General features: G+C 44.4%; 1 protein-coding gene across 30 annotated transcripts in view; it reads right to left on the reverse strand.

Annotated features, from left to right (window-relative positions):
- Positions 1-23021, reverse strand: part of LOC125312111 (neurexin-1a-like) — a 279994-nt gene that overhangs the window by 128823 nt on the left and 128150 nt on the right. For 17 of the 30 annotated variants that reach the window (XM_048270695.1, XM_048270694.1, XM_048270688.1 and 14 more), the window contains 5 exons: positions 22274-22396; positions 21149-21530; positions 19042-19232; positions 17149-17322; positions 12789-12908 (listed from right to left, as the gene is read on the reverse strand). In XM_048270695.1, coding sequence (XP_048126652.1) covers positions 12789-12908; positions 17149-17322; positions 19042-19232; positions 21149-21530; positions 22274-22396 — 990 coding nt within the window. Of the gene's footprint in view, positions 1-12788; positions 12909-15287; positions 15315-17148; positions 17323-19041; positions 19233-21148; positions 21531-22273; positions 22397-23021 lie in introns of all 30 variants that reach the window. The other 13 variants (XM_048270660.1, XM_048270679.1, XM_048270671.1 and 10 more) reach the window with 1 other exon arrangement.

Here is a 23021-nt window from a genome sequence, read left to right on the forward strand (position 1 = left end):
GCACTTATAGTATTGCCTAACAATACTAGTTTTCATACATGACATTACCTACGATTACACTCGGTAAGATAAATATCACAACTGGTGCGCGAGCTACCGATAGCTTATGACTTGGTGGACTGAACACTGTTTTTTCCCGGTGTTTTTTAATGCATTCTAGCTACTGTCAGTGACGCGAGAGAACTTAAGTTATTAGGAAAGTGCGGTGTAAGTTTAGGCTACATTAATTTGTGCGTAGTGCCAGTGTCATTCATTTATTTTACATGTCTTACAACAAAATGCGCGATTTGATTTGATGCAGGCAAACGTATTGACTGTTAGTAACGAAGGTTTTATAGCAATATTATAAATGTGGCGACAGAATAGCCTAGAACTTGGGTAAGCCTTGCGTTTAGTAGCCTAATTGCGGTGATAGTCAAAACTAATGTGAATCACGGACTATCCTACAACCAAAGAAAGTAAAGATGATTAGTAGGCCTACCTGCGTTAGCCAAATAAAGGACGGGACTGCACCCTTCACAAACCGTAAAATAAAGTTTATTAGTTTTACAGTTGACTACAGTTGACAGTTCACCATCAGTCCACACAAACAATTCTGGTTTCCTTGCACTAGCCATTTCGTCATAGCCTATTCTGTCTGTTTGTAAAGCACAAACATTTTGCTCAATTTCTGTAAAGAAACAGTGCCACCTATAGGCCTGGGGTATGAAGTAACGTGTTGAGATGGATCCGTTTGGACGCAAATATTCTTGATGTGGTTTCAGGGAAGACGGAGGAAAAAAAGATCGGTTTCGTACGTGTGGACTAGCCCTTGGTCTTCTGCCTCTCTCCCCCTCTTCTATCTCTGTCTCCCTTTCTCTCTCTCTCTCTTTCTCTCTCTCCATTTCCTCTATTTTTGGATTTCTATTGTTTTATCTGGTGTATCTGTAAATTCTTGTTAACTGGTTAAGTTTATCTCTGTTTGATAAGCTTCCTTTGTTCCTTTGGTTGTTACTTTGTTACAGTAGACCATGTGAGTTTACTTGTACATCCAACTGAAGTGATATTGGTTACATTTACCTTTAAGGCTTAATGCCTAATAAATTGTTAATTTGCCTACCAATCGGATAACTTTAATTCTTGTAGTGTGCCATGCCATTCTCCTCCATAGCTGATAAGCTAGTTACTTGGTAATTGATTGGTGATACAAATTATTAATCAAATGGAGTCAGATTAACGAGTATGTAATAATATCATTGCCATTTAACTCTTCACACTATTTGTCCACACAAGCTCCTTCAAGTGAGGATATAGCTCGATGTCTCTGTTTCCGAGGCTATATATATAATTTCTGAGCGTCTTACATCAGTAACAGTGACAATTGTATCACCTTGATGACAAATACTCCACCCTGATGGGTATGTGTGCATGTGTGTGTGTGTGTGTGTGTCTGTGTGTGCCTGTATTGTGTATGTGAGTTTGTTTGTTGTGTACATGCGCGCGCGTGTGTGTTGTGTGTGGGGAGGTGGCCGGGTGATGAAATTAAACTGTGCTTTCAGCAGTGTGAGGTGGCCATGCATGGCCCTACGCTGTATCTCAGACACACCTGCTCTGACTTCACACAGCTGGGGCTGCCACTCCTCCCTCCTCTGACCAGACGTCACCGCACACAGCCTGCAGGGACCCACTGTCCTCAGGGGTGGGGTGGGGGAGGGTGGCGGACACCACCATTAGATCTGCCACAGAGCGGCCGGTTGAAGCGGGTCACGGTCCGAGGCCACACTCCTGGCCGGCGGGGTCAGAGGTAGCCATCTCTATCACATCTGATCAATCGGAGGAGTCGAAGCGACAGAGTGGACATGAAAGGTGCGGTGTGTCGTGACAACCCGAGTGATCGAAGCTGGGTCAATCGCGATCAGTGTCAGCGTCACCCATAACCGGCCGTGAGGGAGCGCTCGCAGCAGCTCGGACAGGGGACTGGGGATGTGTGTATATAGTCAATTTACTCATCGCCGCCCGGCCCTGCCGTCAGCAGCACTGCTGGTAAACAGTCACAACATGACAAATTGTTACGCTGCAGAAAGAGATGGAGGCCAGAGACCCAAGACACAGCAGGTGTAAAACAACACAAAGCTCATTGGAGTTCAAACTAAACTGAAATAGTATCAAATACCACCAAATATTAGTTCCTACCAGCCACAAACATATAAACAGTAGCTAGCTGACACTGAGTAAATAATATGATATATTAATATATGGCCAGTGTAATGGCCAACAATTTGGACAAATACCAACTGTATCTGTAGAGAGGAGGTATTTCCTTATACGGTAAGGTAGTTATTTCCTAAAATGGTGGAACAACTTTGCGCCTTCGCATTCGCCATTGAGCAGTTTTGCACAAGTAGCTTGGAGCATCACGCATGTTTTCTGCCTTGTGTTATTCCCTGTCTTCATGTCTCCAGGAATCAGCTTGAATATTTCAGATTACCTTGCCTTGCCCTGCCTTGCCAGAGAGTCCTGGAGCCTTGTGTAAGTAATGCACACTTCTTAGGCATGCATACTTATGAGGCTCTGTGTGTAGGCTGTGTGTGCTGGGTCACGGCTCTGTGTGGGTATGCTGGAGAGTATTAGCACTTGCTGGAGTGCAATGCGGAAAGTCTTACTGGTGTGGCATCGACTACTGGAAGCGTAAACGGAACGCAACGGAAAGTTTGTGCAGGAAACAGGCCATGGAGTTGGGCCAATTTCATATGTCCTATTGTGTGCACAGTAGCACTTTAGGTGCTCAATTCTTGTTATGATGTTCAAGAGTGTTGAAAAATGTGGGTATGAGTGTGCAGGTGTGCAAACAAATCAATAAGACTGTCTTCTATATTGATCACACACACAGTTGAAAGTCCTGATCATTGGCAATATATTTGACTGTGATGACGGAACATTCACTGACCATCACTGAAGGCCTATTTTTTTTTTTTTTGGCAAGCCAAAACAGAATGACAGAATTCAGCCTGTGAAAGCCTTTGCCGTTAAGTATGTGCAAATGTGTAAGTGCGTGTGGATGAGCCTGATATAGAACTTGCTGTGCACCTCATCACTGGTTGACAAGCACAAACAATATTCATATGAGCAGTTGTTTTTCACGCGTGTGCTTTATAGTAAGATGTCCCAGGGGTGTGATCATATCAGCGACTCATTTGTCAGTGACTATCGACACTTGTGAATGGGAAAATCTATCAGGGAAGACATGGAGATGAAAGGGAGGTTTGTCGATAATGAAAAAAAGTACCAGGGGAGGGCTATTACCTGAGGCATCATGTCAGATGGTGCAGGTGATGGGTGTTTTAGCATGCAGATATAGACATTCACACACACACACACACACACGCACCACACACACACACACACACACACACACCACACACACACACACACACACACACACACACACACACACGTACACTTGATGAGGCACTTCACAAGAACGTGTACATAAATCCTTCCTGCATGAAAATGAACCGAGGGGAAAAAATATTGCATTTTATTCACTACTGTAGTGTGCACACAAGGGGAAAGGAAAGCATGGAAATGCACGCAGCTCTCCATTTTGCCAGCTGATTAGCAGGGAGTGAATGAGAGGCTGGCGATAAAGAGAGACACACAAATAACTAGAGAGGTGAGCATGTCATATAAGGCATGACTAGGGGCACAGAGTGGCCATGCCCACTGCATGCAGATGAAGGGATGATGCTGGAATCTATTCAACATCACTGGGCTTCTGAAGAGCTGAACTAAACTACAAATGGGATGTAAAAAATAAATAAATAAGTAAATAAATAAATATATGAGAGCCACTCAGAAGTTCATTCGTTGCTTTTTCTCCCATCCCCCACTTGACTCTCTGCTCGTGGCTCTCATGGAGGATGGGGAGGAATGCCTGGGAGCTGCTGCTGCCAGGCCGAGGACACTGAACGGGGATCGGAGGAAATCGGGCTGTCGGGTCTCAGCCAGGCCGGACCATATAATGCCGACGCGGGCGAGGAGATGAGAAGTGCGTGAGCACTTCCGCCGTCCTGCTTGCCGGCCATGCCCTGGGCCAATCAGACATCCTGACTCCGATGACCCCCGATTCCGATGACCCCCACTTGCAGTGAACTCATCTATCACTTAGTCTCAGCGTGCTGTCCCAGACAAATGCACGAACATGCAAACATGCTTGTTTGGTTGCAATTTCTTGATAACAGTAGAACCGCATACTAGTTTCTTTGTTTTTCTTCTGCACACCACATGCCCAAAGTCATTTATATGGATCCTTTTTCCAGACAGTAACAATTGTATGCACGGTGTGTACTGTGGAAACCAGCAGTCAGTACATTTAGCTGGATATCTCATTGTGCTGCACTTTCATCCAATTGGCTTATGTGGGCTTTCAGTAAAGCGAGGCTGAGTAGACAACGATAGCATCATCATTTGTTGCATCACTATTTCTTTAAGCCCATCTTACATGAGGAATTGGTGCCATCTATTTTGTTGAATGACCCCATGTAATTCCACGTACTAAAGAGGAGAGTTAGGAAGCACTTCAAGCAACATGGCTACAAATGCAGCGATGCCAGCAATACAAAAAAAAAAACCCTCTTTTCTGTCTCCAGCTGGAGAGAATGGGAGGGATTCTGGGGTGTGCTAAGGACAGCGGCAGACTGGGAGACGCAGAAGAAAGTGCTTTTCTGTGTTGTTGGAACAATAAAGGAGCCAGGCCATTGTTCCTGCTGCGTCCGATGCCCCAAGGGCCTGCCAGGGCTGGGATGTGCCGCCCTCACCCGGGAGATGCCCGCCACATTAAAGCCTCGGCCTTGCACGCCACCCAAGACCTCGGAGGATGGGGCATTCACAGAGCAGCTTGACTCACTGAGACGCACGTGGAAAATGAGCCCGGCTGGCCATGACATATTTGCACAATGCATGCATGCCTCTCGCTCTTGTACTGCTTTATATAGTAAATGGGGGACCAGATTTATTCATTTATTTATTTCCTCAACATCTCCTGCTTGAAGAATTCAAATTAAATGGAGACTATTGCTGGCTGTGACATCCTGGGAAATGGTGTATGCGAGACTTGTAAGATTTCTCCCATGGCACTAAAGCAAATGGCTGACGATAGCAACGACACAATAGCACACGTGAATGTTCTGATGTGTCGTGTGTTGTGTTCAAAGGAGGAGAAACTCTAGTTCTCCATTTATTCCACTCACAGCGAACACACACACACACACACACACACACACACACACACACACACACACACACACACACACACTCCAGGGGAACAAGACCCCTGCATTCCTTGTTTGCATTCACCGACAACCCACTTTCAGCTCGTTATCCAATCAGTGGGAGTAAATGAATCACTAATTAGGGCATCCATAATGGCCACTGGGAGAGACGCGAGCGAGAGAGGGAGGAGGAGGGAGGAGGATGGGAGGGGGGTTTCGCAGGTGAGGGAGAATAAATCACAGCTGGCAGTGCCCAGGAACCCACAGCAGCCGGGCAGCCAAATTGCCCATTTGACCTTTCCCACTGATGTGGAACTTATTGTCATTGTAAACTTCGGGAGGGATTTCTTTTCACTACTACTGGTATGATTTTACAGCACACCGCCAACAACTATCTATCATCATGTATGATCTTTATGTATCATCAAAAAAGTAGACTGATTCGTGGTAGCGTAAGTTAGCGGTTTCCATCCGACTGATTTGGGATATGACCCTAGTTTGTATCACCTCGGCGTTACCCTTCCTGCAAAAGATATGCAAACTCTAACACACCCGTGGTAAAAGTCCACTGCATTTTTGCCTACCGTCGGCAACGTGACTTGTGATGGGTGTTTCTGTGTTTGTGTGTGCATGACTGGCTCAGTGAGACGCGATTGCATACGCATCCCCTGTCTTTCCCCCACGCATGTCTGACTCGCCGTAATGTCCAGCAGCTCGGCTTCACGCTTGGTGCACGCATACACAAATAGACGCTAATACTGCGGCTCTTGCACACGACTATTTCAACATCGCGGTCCATATGCTCACGCACATAAATTACAAATGTATGTAAATGAATTAAGCATCAAGTCAAAAAGGGTGAGGAGGAGAAGGATGGGTGCAGTGATGGGGGGATAGAGAGAGTGAAAGAGAGAAAGGAGATTGGTCACAGAGGATCCTTTCACAATGCCCATCTCATGCCTTTAAGACACAAACAGCGAAGTGAATGCCAGGCCAAGCATTGAGTACACAGCACAGCCAAAATATTTTTCAGACCAATAGATAGTGCGCTGCACTGCGTTGCACTCTCTCTGTGTCTTTCTCTCTCTCTCTCTCTCTCTCTCTCTCTCTCTCTCTCTCTCTGTGGACCATTGCATTTGGAGAGGAGAAGGCATTACTTCTAGCTGACAGAAAGCTGTTTACAAAACCTCAATCTTAGCCAGGGCCCTGCGCATCTCCCGTTGTTCTCCTCAAAGCAGGCCAGAACAAAGCCAATCAATCACTGTTATTTTCACCGCTGTGGGGGTCGAGGGGGAGAACACGGAGATGCAACATGGCGAGGTTTTCACTGGCCTGTAAGCCGGCCAACACATGTCCACTCAACGTAGCCAGGAGAGCAGTGTAAGAACAATTTCCTTTCTGTAAACGCACTCAGAGAAGAAGAACAGTAAAGATCAGGGGAGGGAGAAATAAACGCCATATAGAGAACTGCATCGCTCTCTGTCACAGCACGGACAGACACATTTATGGGGACAGGCCAGCCAAGTGACAAAGGTGGTTATGTAAACAATCATGACTGCATTAAATGCATCAAGCATAACACAACTATTATATCTACCAAAAATTTTCTTTTTCATTTCAGTTAATATCTTTATATTTGACAATACAATGTGTGCATTTCTGCATGCATGTGTGTAAGCAGATACTGTATGTAAGTCAGTAAGCATAAGCGTGGCGTTGTAGTGAGTACTGAAACCTGCACACAGGCATCATGATATAAACAACCCTTTTGCTAATCACAATAGGAACCTGGCAGACCATCCTCATGTCAATATATGTGACTCTGGTCCAGTGGCTTCTTATACAAAAAAGAGGCCAAGCACTTATGACATAAAAGAACTCAATCAGGCCAAGTAGACTACTGCATGCGTACATTTAGGCTAAGTGGTCAGACATCACTGACCTAAGCGAGGACGTAAAAAGCAGACACGGGCCTCGGAGACAGAGAGACGTGCCCAGCTGCCCACCCTGAGGCCACTGAGGAGACATCATCACACAACGCTGGGCCACAACCAGAGGAGCTGTTGATACAATATTGACACGGCATTAATGTCTGTCTCAATGGGGAGGGCCGCAGACAGCAAGTCGAGCGAGGGCCAGATCGCGTGAAGACTGACCAGACCTGCCGTGTTTGGGCCCCGAGTGGTCAACTGCGGATGAAAAACATGCACAGGCCTATTTGTCTGTGTGCATTACTCTCAGACAGTGGGGCATTCATTCCAACCACACATCCATCCACATACACTTACACAAGAGGCTGGGGGCAGATAAATCATACACACCAACTCACTATTCCTTTCTCTCTCTCTCTCTCTCTCTCTCTCTCTCTCGCTCTCTCCTTCTCTCTGACACACACATACTGTATACAAAATGTCTTGCAGCTGGACAGCTTTTGAAGCATTCTATATAATACAGGATATGGCACCCATGATGAGATCTGAATGGTAGGCCTCCTTACAGTCAAATAACTGACATAGAAGTGCAGAAAAGAAGATGTCCCACAATCCCTCACTGTGTTTCTGTAAAGCTAAAATTACAGTCATTACTCTTTTTTTCAGTGATGAAGCTTCCTAGGGCTACTTTGTTTGGGGCTGTTTTGAGTTCCTGATGCGGTTTTGAAAATGGAGCAGAACACAGCCTATTTTTATAATCTATTCAGTCCATTCAGTGTCATTTTGAAAACCAGCCAACCTTCACATCTGGATCATTTTTCTGACCAAAAGTGCTTCATTGGAAACCTCTGAGAGATTGTTTTGAGAGGACAAATCATCCTCAACTCAAAGACTCAATGCAGCTCTGGCGGCTTGTTTTTATTCGCCCTATTGTCTGCTATGGCTGGTCAGGTCCATAATTTGATGTGAAGAAATGGCATCAATAGATACTGTGAGAGCACTCCAAAAACAAACACAAGCAAACACAGATACTCAGGCACACACACACACACACACACACACACACACACACACAAACCACTCTCTACAGTATTCTCTTTCATAGTGGGGTAGCCACTGTTACAGCTGCTTTGACTCCATGGAGCCCAGCCATAAAGTAACACTATGCACTAGGACCACTCCATGCGACTGCTGATGCCGATGCTGATGACGGTGGAATCCAAACCCTATTCGGCGAGACAACTGCGCAGGAGTAAATGATATTCCTCCTCAGCATACTGCCAATAATACTTCTTGGGAAATATCCCAGATAGCATGCATCTCCATCTCCCTCTCTCGCTCTGTATTTGTGTCGACAGTACGCACCTCTTTCTCTCTCCATCTACGTCTCATGAAACCCATTGACTTTCCTCTCAAGTATTCATCTCTGATATAATAAAACATGTATGAAGCATATTTAACATTTAAAGGTGCAGCCAGGGCTTTCGCAGGAAGTAGCATTTGCTTGTGTTTTGTGCCTTTTCACACTGGCGAATTTTATGTACCAGAATCGCGGAATGACTGTCCCTTTCACATAGACCGAGGCGGAACGGCGGGACAAAGTGTCCCGCCAAATTTACTACCAAGCCCCAGAGACATTTTGCCGAGTTTTTTCGTTCCGGCACCAGTGTGACTGGGTCAAGGCGGAAAGGGGAATCTGGGCGGGCATTTCGATGCTATGTCCAGCCCACCACAGGAGATTGCAAATAAATCTAACTGATCAAAAGCTATAAATCTATAAATTCACAAAGTCTCCAGTCATTCAATGCCTGCTAGAGTTGGAATGCAATCAGTTGCCATAATAGGCTATCCTAAAATCCAGCGAAAAAACAAAGCATGAACTCAAACACAAAAAGACGGCAAAAAGATGTCTCCTCTTCCCGCAAATTTAACGGGATCTCTGTGTGAAAAGGCCTTATGTTTAAATGTATTAGTGGACGCTTTTGTGCAGGAAAAACATATATTATATTACAGAGAAATGTTGTTTGTTTCCAGTTTTCGGAGCCAGGGCTGCCTACAGAGACCAGGGTTTTTACAGTGTACTCACAGAATGTGCAGCTAGCCGTCATGAGGAGATGATTGCTGAAAGTGACAAAAAATTTAATGGGCTTGAAATCACGTAAAATCCCCGACTGCACCTTTAACATTAACAGTGTTACTCTTTGATCACTTATTCATAAGCGCAATATACACATCATCCTGTTCAGTATAGTACCATTCAGTAGAGTCCGTCTGGAGCTGAGTGGGTTGGCTCATGCATTTGCATGCTCAAAGGCCTTGGAAAAGCCTCATGGTGAGTGTGCCCTGCTTCTGCTCTGACCTGAGGTGGCATAAATATGCATGACCTGGGAAAGCAGGAAGTAATAGCTGAACACACACACACACACACACACACACACACACACACACACACACACATGCAGAAACACGCATACAGTGCACACACAAACCCCTCACCTCTCCCCATCGTCTCTCCTCTCCTCATCGTACAGGGGCAAGGGTTCACTGGCAGTTCACATGGATATCACCCATGCATTCCCACTACACTGCTCTTTCTAGGGGTTGAGAGGAGTTAGAGTTTGTATGTGTGTGTGTTTGTGTGTGTGTCAATACGTGCACCCCTGTGGGACTGTTTGTGTTTGAGTTTGCGTTTGTGTGTGTGTGTGTATGTGTGTGTGTGTGTGTGTGTGTGTATGTGTGTGTGTTAATCAACATGTAGACCCATTTTGGGCTGTTTGTGTGTGTGTGAGAGAGTGTGTATGCGCATGTGTTTTCTATTGAACAGAAGTGTTGCTAGTACACTCACTCAGACCTCCATACACACAAAAAGCTCTTTTCGAGTCACCCAACCCAGCCTCCTTCAGTCCACTGACTCAACTGGCCATCGTTATGGACAAAGCGGATCGGTGGCACAGAATACATTAACATATACTGAACCTTTGTGCCACTGCTGAACAGCATGGCCACTCCAGGGTCTCTCATTTATTGACCAGCCGTTGAGCTGTTTGCACGGGCGTCCCTGATGCCGCGAGCCTCCTCTGGGGGCCCTAATGATGGCACACACGGTCTCCCTTTGTGCATGGTTTGCATGAGAAAGTAGCCGCGTTTGACTGAAATATTAGTCGGATCCCCATCTCTCTCTTCCCTGTTCTCCTGACTTGTCTCTCTCTCAGGCTTATCATTGGTGCTGTGGAGGGAAAATAGGGAGAAGATACAGCCTCTCAGCCGCCACCACCACCAAAACACTGTCTTTTACTTTCTCTCCCCCGTTTGGTCTCTTCCCCTCTCTTGCGTTTAAGAGATCTGCCATGCTGTGCCTTCTTCCTCTTTTTGTATTACGCTCCAGAGTTCTGTTTCTCCTCAGGGCTATTAAGACCACAGCGAATCAGACACACTCTGCTGTAGTTTGAAAATGATAATTTCTCCCCCGACTGTGCTTAATGGCAGCATTACTACAATTATGTTTAAAGATACAAAGCTCCTGCATTTATGTCTACCATTAGCTATGTTCTTATATAAAGAGTCTAATATATAAACTGAGCTGAGGGGAGACATGTTTGGTTCTAGGTCATTAAAAACTTTTTTATTACCCAACTTAGGTCCACCTAAAACAGCAAACATCTCAGAAACCCCAAAACTTAGCTGACTCCTTAATCAAAGGCACAGTCTCTATTATCTAATTGGCTTTTTCTTGCCTTATTCTCTACACACACAAAAAACACGCTATTAGGGCTGCTGAACTGTGCTGTATATCTTCACTTTTAAGGCTGCGCTGTGCTGTTTAACACTGCTCTACTACTGCATTCAAGTCATTTCTCCTACACCACAGCAGCCTCAAAGCAAGGCTCACTAGAGCCCCCTGGTGGCTCTGAAAGGAACATACTGTCTCCTAACACCACTTGCAAGGCTTCCGTTTTACTGTAGCACTTGGGTCCAATCTGCCTGATTGCACTGCAGCACTTCTCCATACTCTGCTGCAGTGAACAGAGACACCCTGGCCAGCACCACCCCCTCGTCCAGTCCATCCCTCAGGAGCCCCCACTTGCTCATTCAGTTTCGCTGGACAGCCGACCACCTCGGGTGCATCTCATTACTTGATCTGATCTCCTCGGCCCCTTTCCACCGCATCCCCCCTCAGCAGGGCAGCTCCCTCTGCGTGACGCGGATGTAATGCCTTTGCCATGTTCAAAAAGGAGGCCCCGAAATGTATTATTAAATGACGCAGGCGGACATGGTCATGGAAAACGGAGGCTCTGCCACGCTTCCCTGCTTGGCTTGGGGGGGGGGGTTTGGGGAGCAAGTCCAGACAAGCGCAACGGGAGATCAAAGACATGGCTCACTGGTCTTTCAGTTGAGTCCTCTATTTCAGTGTGTGGTCAAGGATGTGCTTGTAACTGGACATGTTCTGGCCTGTCCAGACACTGTCAGACTTGAAATGGTCTGGGTCACGACACCGACTTTCATTTAAAAAGAGCACCTCAAAAAAAGCTGTGGTGGTACAAAGATTGAAAACTGGAATGTGTATTTGTGTACCGTATATTGTGAAATTTGACAATGGTTGCAGAACCAAATGTCATCCTTTCAGCATGAACAGGTCACTGGAAGAGCTTCTTCAACGCTCATGCACGCTGAAAATCTGTAAGTGTCTTACATAAGGGATTTTCCTTACCTTTCGATGTTCTAAATTCTTGAGCTCAGAAATATATTTCATTTAAAAAAACTAAAGTGTCAGAGTAATATGAAATGGAGTATGATAAATGCAGCGTGTTCATTCCATTTCTGTGAGTGAGTGGGGCGGTGTGTACATATATATATATGAGTATGTGTGTGTGTGTGTGTGTGTGTGTGTGTGTGTGTGTGTTCATCAGAAAAAAATGAGCAAAAACACCAAAGCAGTTTGAGCTTCTTTTTCATCTCATCATTTCGTATCATTGCCTGTGATAGGTCTTACATACTCTGGCAGATGGCAAGCTGTCACCTCACTACTTCAGTAGACCTCAGCCTTTTTTCCCTATAATATAAGATGCCTCCAGTTTTAACTCAAGCAGTGAGGAGCCTGAATCCTTCAAGCTGAATCATCAGTGTCACGTCGGTGTGCATGAATGAACAGAACAGCAGTCAAGGGAGAGACCAAATGTTCTAAGATACTTTGGAGTTTGATTGTTTGGATGCAGGATTTTGTAGGAGCTTAAGTGAACACAGGTTTGAGAAGTTTTGCCTGAGGGTAAGCACTTCCACTACTTCCCTCGATGTCCCTTTAGAGTGTGAAAATACAGATCTGGTGTGTCTGATAAGGTTGTGAGGGTGTGGAGCCACAAATCCAGGGAAAAGGAGACAGAGAGAGAGAGAGAGAGAGAGAGAGAGAGAGAGGACGGGTGTGTTCGTGTGTCCATGTGCGTGTGTGTGTAGGTGTGTGTGTGTGTGTGTTTCTATACCTGTGAGTGTGCATGTGTGTGTGTGTGTGTGTGTGTGTGTGTGTGTGTGTGTGTGTGAGAAAGAGACAGAGAGAAAGAGACAGAGATTGTGTGAGAGAAGAGAAACTGAAAGCGAGAACAGAGCTTTGACTCACCGTCGCTGCAGAGTGGTCCTCCGTACGACGTCATGCTGCAGTCACAGGTGAAGCCCTCCCACTGCTGAAGACACACGCCCTGGTTAGCACAGGAGTCCTCCTGACACGTGGTGCTGGGGCCTGCACATGCAGACAGACAGGACAGAGAGACAGAGAGAGATAGAGAGAGGGAAAAGGAGAGGGGGAGGAAAAAAGAGAGGGAAATAGAACAGGGTGGGAGAAATATATATTTACTTTGCTTCAAATTTCTGTTCTGTATTATATTGCATTGTGCTTGTATTGCACATATTGCTCTGTTGCTCGGGGTTTAAAAGATTGTTTATGTTTATGTTAGCTGAGTTTACTCTACTGGTGAGAAATTCAGTCATTCGCCCGTTTCATTTAGAACTGTGTCCAATGACTTTGAATGAGACAGCAGAAGAGATGGGAGATTCAAAAAGACTTCCATTGTTGAACAATAACAGCGCCAGTCCCATACACCACAAACAGGTATGGCGAACATACACATAAACAAGGAGGCCATTTACCCAGCAGTTCACAACGTTAAGGTGTGTGTCTTTAACTTAGCCACATCCATTACCAGAATAGCTTAATCGAGCTTGCATGCCATCACAGCAAATGCAGGTGTACAGTATGTGTGTGCTTTTTTTCCCCTTTTTTTTTCTTTTTTTCTTCCTTTTTCTTCCAGTGGAGTTCAAGCACAATGGTATCTTACATCCACTCACGGAAACAAAGCCACACGAAAGGATCAGACGACACACTCATTCACACACACACACAAAGAGAACAGAATTTACACACACATTGCAGAAAAGAATAGTGGGAGAACAACCACTGACTACTCATGCAGCTTTTCTACAGAAAAACACAACAAAAGTTTAACACTGGTTTCTAAGAGCATCACCTTTATACAAACGTTTAAGCTGCATTTATAACTTGTTTATGGCACTTTTAGATTTGTTTTATTCCTAGTCTATGCTCTATAGTCTGAGATAACTAGTCCCGACACAAAGAGGGAAGGAAATCCTTGAGTGTTTTGATTTTTAAAACTGACCCATAGTCCAGAGATCAATGAGAATACGGAAGGTCTCACCATTAGGCTAAAAGAGAGAAAGAGGTAAGTATTTGATCTCCTTTTGGAAAAAAAAATGTTGTCAGTGAGATTGTAGAGAGTGAGAGAGAGAGAGAGAGATAGAGAGAGGAAAAAGAAAGATATTAGATTCAATACCACAGTTTTTGGGAATGTATGTGTTAAGTGATCATATACATACTGTCTGTAAGTAGATGTGTGTGTGTGTGTGTGTGTGTGTGTGTGTGTGTGTGTGTGTGTGTGTGTGTGTGTGTGTGTGTGTGTGTGTGTGTGTGTGTGTGTGTGTGTGTGTCTTTGCATGTCAAAGAACGCAAAAGAGAAAGAGAGTGGGAGAGAACAAAAGGCAGATAATGCGTTTACGTCTGTTTATGACAAGTTAGAAGTCTGTCAGTCAGTCTGTTCATCTGTCCTTTGCCAATGAGAAGATGCCAGTGGAATGAGAGGGAGTTAGTATGGAAGTTCACTGTCCTAATTAGATTACACTATACAATATCACAGCTATTATATTTAAAAAGATACTATGATGACTTATCATTATCATCAATATTAATATGTTTATTATCTTTGTTAAGGGTTATGTATTATCTGGGAGTTTAAACAGGCATGTTTAGCAGTAGCCTAGTTACCACTATACTCATCAGATCCAGTACATTAGTTTAGAGTGTTTTATTATTCTGTATTTAAATCACTGCATAGTGGGGTTGCAAAACTTATTTTTGCAGTATGCAGCATCATCATGCAAAGAAACATTAAAACAGTTTATGTGAATAAATGAATACATTTTATGTTCAAGTCTAGTTATAATATAAAATTATTATATAAAGTTTAACTGATTTAATTTCCATTTAAATGATAATTTAACAGTTAGCAGGTTACCTATATAATATTTGATGTTTATTAATCAAGGCTCTGGTTTAATAGTCACATATATTCATTTAAAAGAGAGCATGCAGCTGGTAATTTCCTACAGGGGGGAGAATGAGCCATGTAAACAAGCATGCGTTCAAAGAATGGCAGATGTGGAGAAAGTGAGAGAGAGAGAGAGAGAGAGAGAGAGAGAGAGAAAAGAAAGAGAGAGTGATTAACACTGAGTGAAGTTGAATGGCTGAACTGAAGTGAGACGTATGACACAGGTGATGGCAGGACTGCAATCAAATCTGCCCCACGTTCGGTGAAACAAGCCACGCCACCCGCGGTATGCTGTGTGCTTGTGTGTGGGGGGTGGGTGGGTGTTGCAGGGGGCGCTCAACCCGTATGAGGCGAAGAACGTTCGAAGCCGCCGTTGAGCTTTGGGCGGTGAGGTTTACGGTGATGGCTATGGTGACAGGGGAGAGGATGCAGAGGGACGTTTAAGAAGGATGGGGGGGTTGGGGGGTCAGACTCTATTACAAACAAACAAAGCTATCTACCTTGCAAGTCAGCTTTCATCAATGCAACTTTGTCAGCAAAAAAAACAACAAAGAAAGGAAGAGGCAAGAAATACACCAGATGTTAGTAAAGCAGTTCAAATGTTAGCGGCTGTATTTATACCACAGACACAAAGGCTAGTAGACATGAGTAGACATAGAGACAGATGAGACAGGGGGAACTTGGGAGATGAGAGAAAAGCAAACAGAGAAAGCAAGAGAGAGAGAGAGAGAGAGAGAGAGAGAAAAGTGAGAGATGGAGGAAGAGGGTGATAGAGAGGGAGAGGAGATGAAAGCAAAAGCCAGGGTTATGAAAAAAAAGAGGACAAAAGATGTAGTCGTGTAGTAATGATGTAACGCCATGGGCCATATGTGTGTGACTTCCCTCCTGTGGGGTAGAAACCTTGCAAATAACATACATAACACAATCAAACAAAAACATTTGTGTATTCACACACACACACACACACACACTCACACACACCCCTCCTCCCCTTTTCATATCTTGATTGGCACCCAGATAGAACTTGCACTTTCCATGGCTTTTAACGTTTGCCACGGTAACAAACGGATGACTCAGAGGACTCTGATTGAATGCTTGAGGACACAGAGCAATGCAAGGATTTGCGCACTGTCTCCTTGTGTAACCGCCAGAGCGGCAGGGCAGTTGAATATGACGTGTAATATCAAAGACTAAATCAAATATTTATTTCTGCATGAGGCGTAAACATTATACTGGCCAAATGGATTCCGTGGACGCAACAAAAAAATAAGGCCATCCATTATTCACGAGGCTTGCTCCTGGCAAACAGTTGGCTCTACAGAGCATGCATTTAACGGGAGCGAAGGGGTTTGGAGGGGTTGAGGGGGGTGGGGGTTTGAGAAATAACTCTAACAATACACATAATCCCGCTAGTGTAATCTGATTATGGTAAACTGGAAAGCAAGTGGTGGAGATAGACGAGCAGCGGCGGCTCCTGAGCATCCCGAAAGGCTCGCAGCCTGGAGGGCTGTTCTATTACACCCCGGGCTACTGGGGCTAACGCATGTGTGTGTGTGTGTGTGTGTGTGTGTGTGTGTGTGTGTGTGTGTGTCTGAGTGTGTCTGTGTTTGTGTGTCCTTCTTTGTGTATTTGAGTGTGTGTGTTTGAGTGTGTGTGTGTGTGTGTGTGTGTGTGTGTGTGTGTGTGTGTGTGTATTCATGTATCTACTGTACTGTATGTGTGTGACCTTGTTCACTAGTTTGTTGTGTGTGTGTGTGTGTGTGTGTGTGTGTGTGTATTTATGTATGTATGTGTGTGTGTCCTTGTTCACTAGTTTGTGCACACATGGTTATGTATTTTCTCAAGAGCCCTTGTATTTGGTTGCTTACACAGATAATAACAGGAGTAAGCAAATAGGGCATGCCATGGACTACATAGCTAATCATTTCCACTGCATCCAGCAAATGGTACGTGACATCTTTTTACATCCAATTTGAAGTTCTGTTGCTATAATAGAGAAGTAAAATAGGGTTCACATTGTGAAAGACAGAAAGTGTTGCACAGAAGCTATTTCCTTTATTTTTTCCCCCCATTATGCATGAGTGGAGAGACAATTTTGTCCAAAAACACATGAATAGACAACTCTAATTCAGATCCACTGCAACAACTAAAGGTCTGATGTCAAGGACAAACCAGGCAAACATGTTATGTCCTACAAGGACTAAAAAGGCAAACCAATGGGACTGCTTAGTCTTCAGATGCCATGCTGCCAGTTCTTCCTGCTCCCTTTCACAGGTGAAGCTGCAACCTTAGGGAACAGCTGTCATGTACAGACATGCTCAAAAGCCACCACCCCCCCACCCCACCCCAGGTGGAGCTCACCTTCACAGCCCCTCTCAATAGTGCCCACGCAGGCCAGGGCATCAGACATGAGGTCGGGGAGCCGTCCGTTCAGGTCCACAGAGGCCAGGCAGCCCTGGAAGCCCTCTTTGGCATGGACCAGCTTGGGCAGCTCCTTGTACATCTCCTTGGCAACGCCACCGATGTACAAGTCACCTGCACACAGACAAGAGGAGGAGCAGGTGAGGTGAGGTGCGTGGGTCAGCATGAACGTTAGCTAGTGGATGAGTGGGAGGGCCCCAAGCACTGGCGTAGCTGTCAGCAGTCTATCCAGTGAAGCAACGGGGCTCAGAGGCTGACGTGGGGCCCATGTACGAAGATGATATTTTATTGATTTACTACTGTAGGAAGGCCAACTCATATTTATCTATCTGCCTTTCATATCATCAAAATGAGCCATTATTTTAAGACAAAAGAATCACATTGTGTTACTGTATTTACAGTATATTTGTCTTGGAAGTTTAATTGTTTAATAGTACTAAAGTGTGACATCACGTTTCCGTCAACCAATTTTCTGTTCTACACAAACCAAATTAACAATGTGAAATACTATGCCAGTTTTATAGAAAAGGAATTTGTTTTTGTTTTTTCAAATTGACAAGCAGTTTGCCTCTCCGATGATTGAAGCAATTATTGAGAATAGATCGTCTTAATTTTTTATTAAAAAATCTGAAACTAACGTGGTGTAAACCGCTGTTGACATAATGCAATGCTTCCTGAATGCAAACATCAGACAGAGTCTCATAGCCTACTTGTCGATTTTTGTTCATGTTTGTAAATAAATTCCAAAAAAGTGTCCAAAGCCACCCTAGTGATTTTCACCTCTTGAAATTGATTTATTCTCGTTTTAAAAGAAAGAACACAGCGAAGCAATGGAAAATGCCATCTCTTCATCATTCTTTAAAACAGAAAATCTGGTTGCCAGGACAACGTGACATTTTCACTTTAGTACTCTATTACAGAAGGTGTTGTAACTATTGTAAATGTAAGTAGTAAACATCCTGATGAATTAGTGATACTGTGTGTAGGGCCTATATGTAACAAATCTGATTTATCATGTTATCCAACCCGACACTGAGCTGAACCGAGGTACATTTTGTGACAGCATGATGTATGTGAAGAATACTCTATTTCTATAATTAATTATTGCAAACACAAAGTACTTAAGGTCAAAAAACATCTAATTCTGTCTTGACCAGGTGTGCAGATGGTAAGTGCAGATGGATATTATGCAGCTATTCAAGACTCCAAACTAGCCTATTATGGCTAAAATAGTCAATCAATATGTTTAATATACTGTCTCATTTGGTAGTCCTACAATTGCATCTCTCTTGTGCCCCTGATCTCAACCTGGCACAATTCTGAGCAGTGTGAGGTGGAACCCCACCTCAGGGTGTCAGTATAGTCTCTGTAACATCAGAATGCATCAAAGCCATAGACCTACAGCTCTGGAGCGCACGTAACACCACTGCCCCCTTGTGGAAGTACACATAACTAGCACTCAAGTCCCAGCACACTGCTAATGTTATTAGAGGAATGTACATATTTGACTGGGAGGGATGCTGACTATAGAATGGATTAGCCTATAATCTGGTATGGATAGCTCTCCAAGAATAATTGCATTCCACTTCAGGGATGCAGCACAAACATGGAGACGTCTAAAAGGAAGTGGGGATTTATTTTCTCTCTTTAATGCCTATCCATTTGGAAGGATGCCCGCTACATTCCAGAAGGGTAAACAAATCACTTCCAGTGGCTTCTAGTCAGGCTGTCTAATAAGAGAGCTGTAATTCCTGCCTTCTCAAAATGCTGATAAACAAACCATCTGGACGGTCTGGCCTTGGCTTGGAGTTATAGCCTGCTAGGTTCTGTTACCTTTCAGATCCAGGTTCTTGGCCCCACTGGTGGTCTGGGTGGTGATTTTGGTGTCAATCTTGACCGTGTGCAAGTTATTGGTGTCTCGGGAGATCATGACGTTGTGCCAGTGGTTGTCATTGAGCGGCTTGTTGGAGTTTCCCTTGATGAGATGGGCACCATTACCCAGGTCTGACACATAGTGCAGGTAGCTGGACACAAGAGCAGAACGCACACATACACTTAATACACAAGTGAAATACCTACCGTATATATATAAGCCCAGTGTTGATAACGCTGCTAAAAGACTCCAAATGGTACAGACTCCAAGTGTTTACTCCTCAGCTCTGAGCCAAGCTAAAGTTTTAGCTACAAGCTACAGGGGATTTATCCATGTAGGTTCTGACTCTAGATCAGCAGACTACAGGGATTAGGTTCTGACTCTAGATCAGCAGACTACAGTTGGGGATTAGGTTCTGACTCTAGATCAGCAGACTACAGAGATTAGGTTCTGACTCTAGATCAGCAGACTACAGTTGGAGATTAGGTTCTGACTCTAGATCAGCAGACTACAGTTGGGGATTAGGTTCTGACTCTAGATCAGCAGACTCTGGCCAGACATCACCCAACATCAGGCAAGGCAAAGTGGGTCTGGTTGTAGTCCCACTGAGTCACTGAGTCATTAGGTAAAGAGAGGCTATTTCAATATTGGAAAGATCACCGCGACACAATCAAATGTCACAGAGCATGGCGAATCTATTTTCTTCAGATGAAATGCGACCAATTACCTTTGGGCTAAATCATCTGTGCTGCATTAATGTCTTTTAAAGCGATTAGCTTATGACCCACGCCTCAAAATTGATTGCCCTGGGTGGGGAAAATGAAAAAAGAACCATCCTCTGTTTAAAAAAAAAGAGTTATTTTAATTTCAGGTAATCAGTACACCCACATAATACCTTTACACAAAAATGGGTTAAGTGCAGTTTTTCCTCTTGGAGAATTGTGGATATCAAAAACACGGTGAGATTCATTTCCTTTTTATATTGGGTACTGTCCTTCAGGCATTCCATACAGAATGCATCTAACAAAAACACAGGCCTCCTGTGCACAAAAACAGACCTACTGAAGCAAAAATATTGTACCTGAACATAATTCACAGTCACCCTGTTTTTCACACTTTTCCCAACAATGAAGTTAAGCATTTTTTCCAAAAGGCAGCACAAGAGCTTTATGTTGCATGGGAAGCAGTAGGGGGCATATGGCTAAGGTACAGATCGTTGGTTCTCTCTGGGTAAGAGCCACTAAAACTGACCGATGGGCACAATCAGGCTATTTAGCTGTGGAGTGCCTATGGGTTTGTGCTCTACAGTGCAGCTCAATCGCTTAGCTACATCCCCTTGAGTGTGCTAGCCCAGGGTCGGTACTCGCAATGCATCTAGCAGTGTAAACATTAAGCTGGCTTTATTGTCTGGAATCAGACCTTTAAGTTCATGCATGGGGAAACAAACAGTGATTAAAAAAACATTTCTGGGATCAGGATTAGGCCTCAGAATCAAAATGATTTTTGGTAACATTTTACCAGATTTGTCACTTGTGGTATTATATTGTGAAACTTATATTTCATTTCATATATAGTATGCATGCAGTACTAAGGATATTCTTGCCATTTGTCCTGCCATTGAGATTTTTAATGCACATTCAGAGTGACTCTCAGGACCTTAACAGAAATCACACAAATATCAGCTCCATTCCATTTGTCATTGTGATTGTTGAGGACTGGGTGGACTGACTTATTCAACACATATGTATAACACTTTGATGTGTCTATCATTGCTTAAATCACAATATATGTGAAGCTACTAACACAGGAGCTCAGAAATCAGTTCTAGAAAGTGTCTTTGACCTTTACTGCTCTGAGCACTCTACTCGCCCTAAATCACATCGTGACACTGTAAAAGGTAAAGGGTTTTGTATGTAGTAATCATTTTTATCCAAAGTGACTTACACAGAGTTCCAAATAAATGGACTTCCCCAGTGTCAATGCTAACTGCTCCCAAGCGTCAATGCTAACTGCTGTACCAAAAGCTTTTCTGCTATTCAGTCTTCACCTGTCAGCACCCTCACTCACCCTTTCACCAGCTCCACCACAATAAAGTCGTTGCCGTCGCCGCTGTTGAAGAGGATGAGCCCGTCGGACGACGTGGTCTTGAACTGAAAGAAGAGGTGCATGGTGTAGTAGGCCTGCAGAGTGGACAGTGCCACGTAGCTGGAGCGCGACTTGAAGGTGACGGGGTCGGCGATGATGTTCTTGAAGCCGATCATGGCGTTGAGCTCGCAGTAGTCGATGTCGCCATTCTTGCACAGGTCAATGTAGGCCTGGCCGTTGAACAGCAGGCTCTGCAGGTGCCCGATGAAGTTGGAGGGCGGCAGCGAGACGAAGCGCTTCTCGGTCAGGATGCCCGTCTCGATGTTGTGGAACTCCAGCTGCGTGTGTTGGCCGGCCATTAGGCCTTGTGTGGGGGAGGGAGGTGGAGTGGAGTGGAGTGGAGGGAGAGGACAGAGGAGGAAGTTAATGACTCCATGCGCCCAAACGCACATATAACTGTGACACACAACTGTCCAAGCATTACTACTTCACGCCTGTTGTGAACCAATTATTTTAAGCTCACTGCTAAAAGCTTTCATTTGAAGCAGTTTAATGAGAGTCCACACAAACACACACACACACACACACACACACACACACAGGACCAACATCCCGTTTCATGCAGAGCTACACACTCTACACTCACTAACAACCATCAACACACACAAATTCCACCAGCACAGGAAGGAAGCAACATTACATAAAACAGCCATTTCACTCTTTCAGGTGGAAAATGACCAAACCCAGCATACTGTCGTATCTATATTCCAGTAGTACATGTCCTCTCTCTAGACCGCGGGCCCTTAGGAAGGCTGTGCCTTACCTGGATGCTTTATTTTAGGCTGGCTACAACCCAAATCCCATTGACAGAGATAGGAGGGAGAGAGAGACAGAGAGAGAGAGAGAGAGAGAGAGAGAGAGAGACAGAGAGGCAACAAATTGAGGAGAAGGAGAACATAACAGGAACATAAAGGGAACGGATGAACAGCGAGAGATGGTGGAAAATTCAAGAGCAGACGGGGATAAGGTAGAAGGTGAAGAAAGAGTAGGCAGAGAGGGCAGGGGAGAAGAAGAGAGAGAGAGACATGATGGTGATGAAATGGATACCTTCTGCAGGAGGCAAATCATCCACTGACAGCATCAAAGACTTTCCTCTGCGCATCACACGCACTGTGTGCCATTCATTATCGTTCAGATTCTGACCGGCCGTTAGAGTCTCGGGCCCTTTGCCTGCAGAACACCCCAAACAAGGGTTAACACATACACACACATACACACACAAAAGTACATAAACAAACGTACACACACACACACACAAATATACACGCACGCACGCACGCACGCACGCACGCACACACACACACACATCCGCACACACACACTTATCCAGTCAAACATGTACGCATGACTAGTACAAGAGAGAAACACAAAGACAGTTTAAACACAAGCAATTTTGGAGAGAAACAAAAAGAGAATGTAGTTTAAGACAAAAGAGGCAAGTTAATTCCAGCATTCCAGCATCCCTTTGCACTATGAAAAAAACCCATTAATAGGCAACAGTAAATACTTACTGGTAAACCATCACCACTTATCTACAATGCAGCAATTGCAACATCACCATTTCTGTGTCATTATGACTTGTCTAGAATATATGTTAGGCACTGGACCAATACCTTACCAAGACTTACCATAACAGCACCAGACAAGTGACACCCTATTACAATATATGAAGTAAATGTCAAAAACAGTCAGCCCACTACATGATTATCATGAGCTTCTAATACTAAAATATGTCAACTGTCTTCAGTGTACCACTAGATGGCAGCAGATCTCCACTATGACTTTCAGGGATAAT

The sequence above is a fragment of the Alosa alosa genome, chromosome 18 (assembly GCF_017589495.1).
Source record: "Alosa alosa isolate M-15738 ecotype Scorff River chromosome 18, AALO_Geno_1.1, whole genome shotgun sequence".
Classification (NCBI taxonomy): Eukaryota; Metazoa; Chordata; class Actinopteri; order Clupeiformes; family Clupeidae; genus Alosa; species Alosa alosa.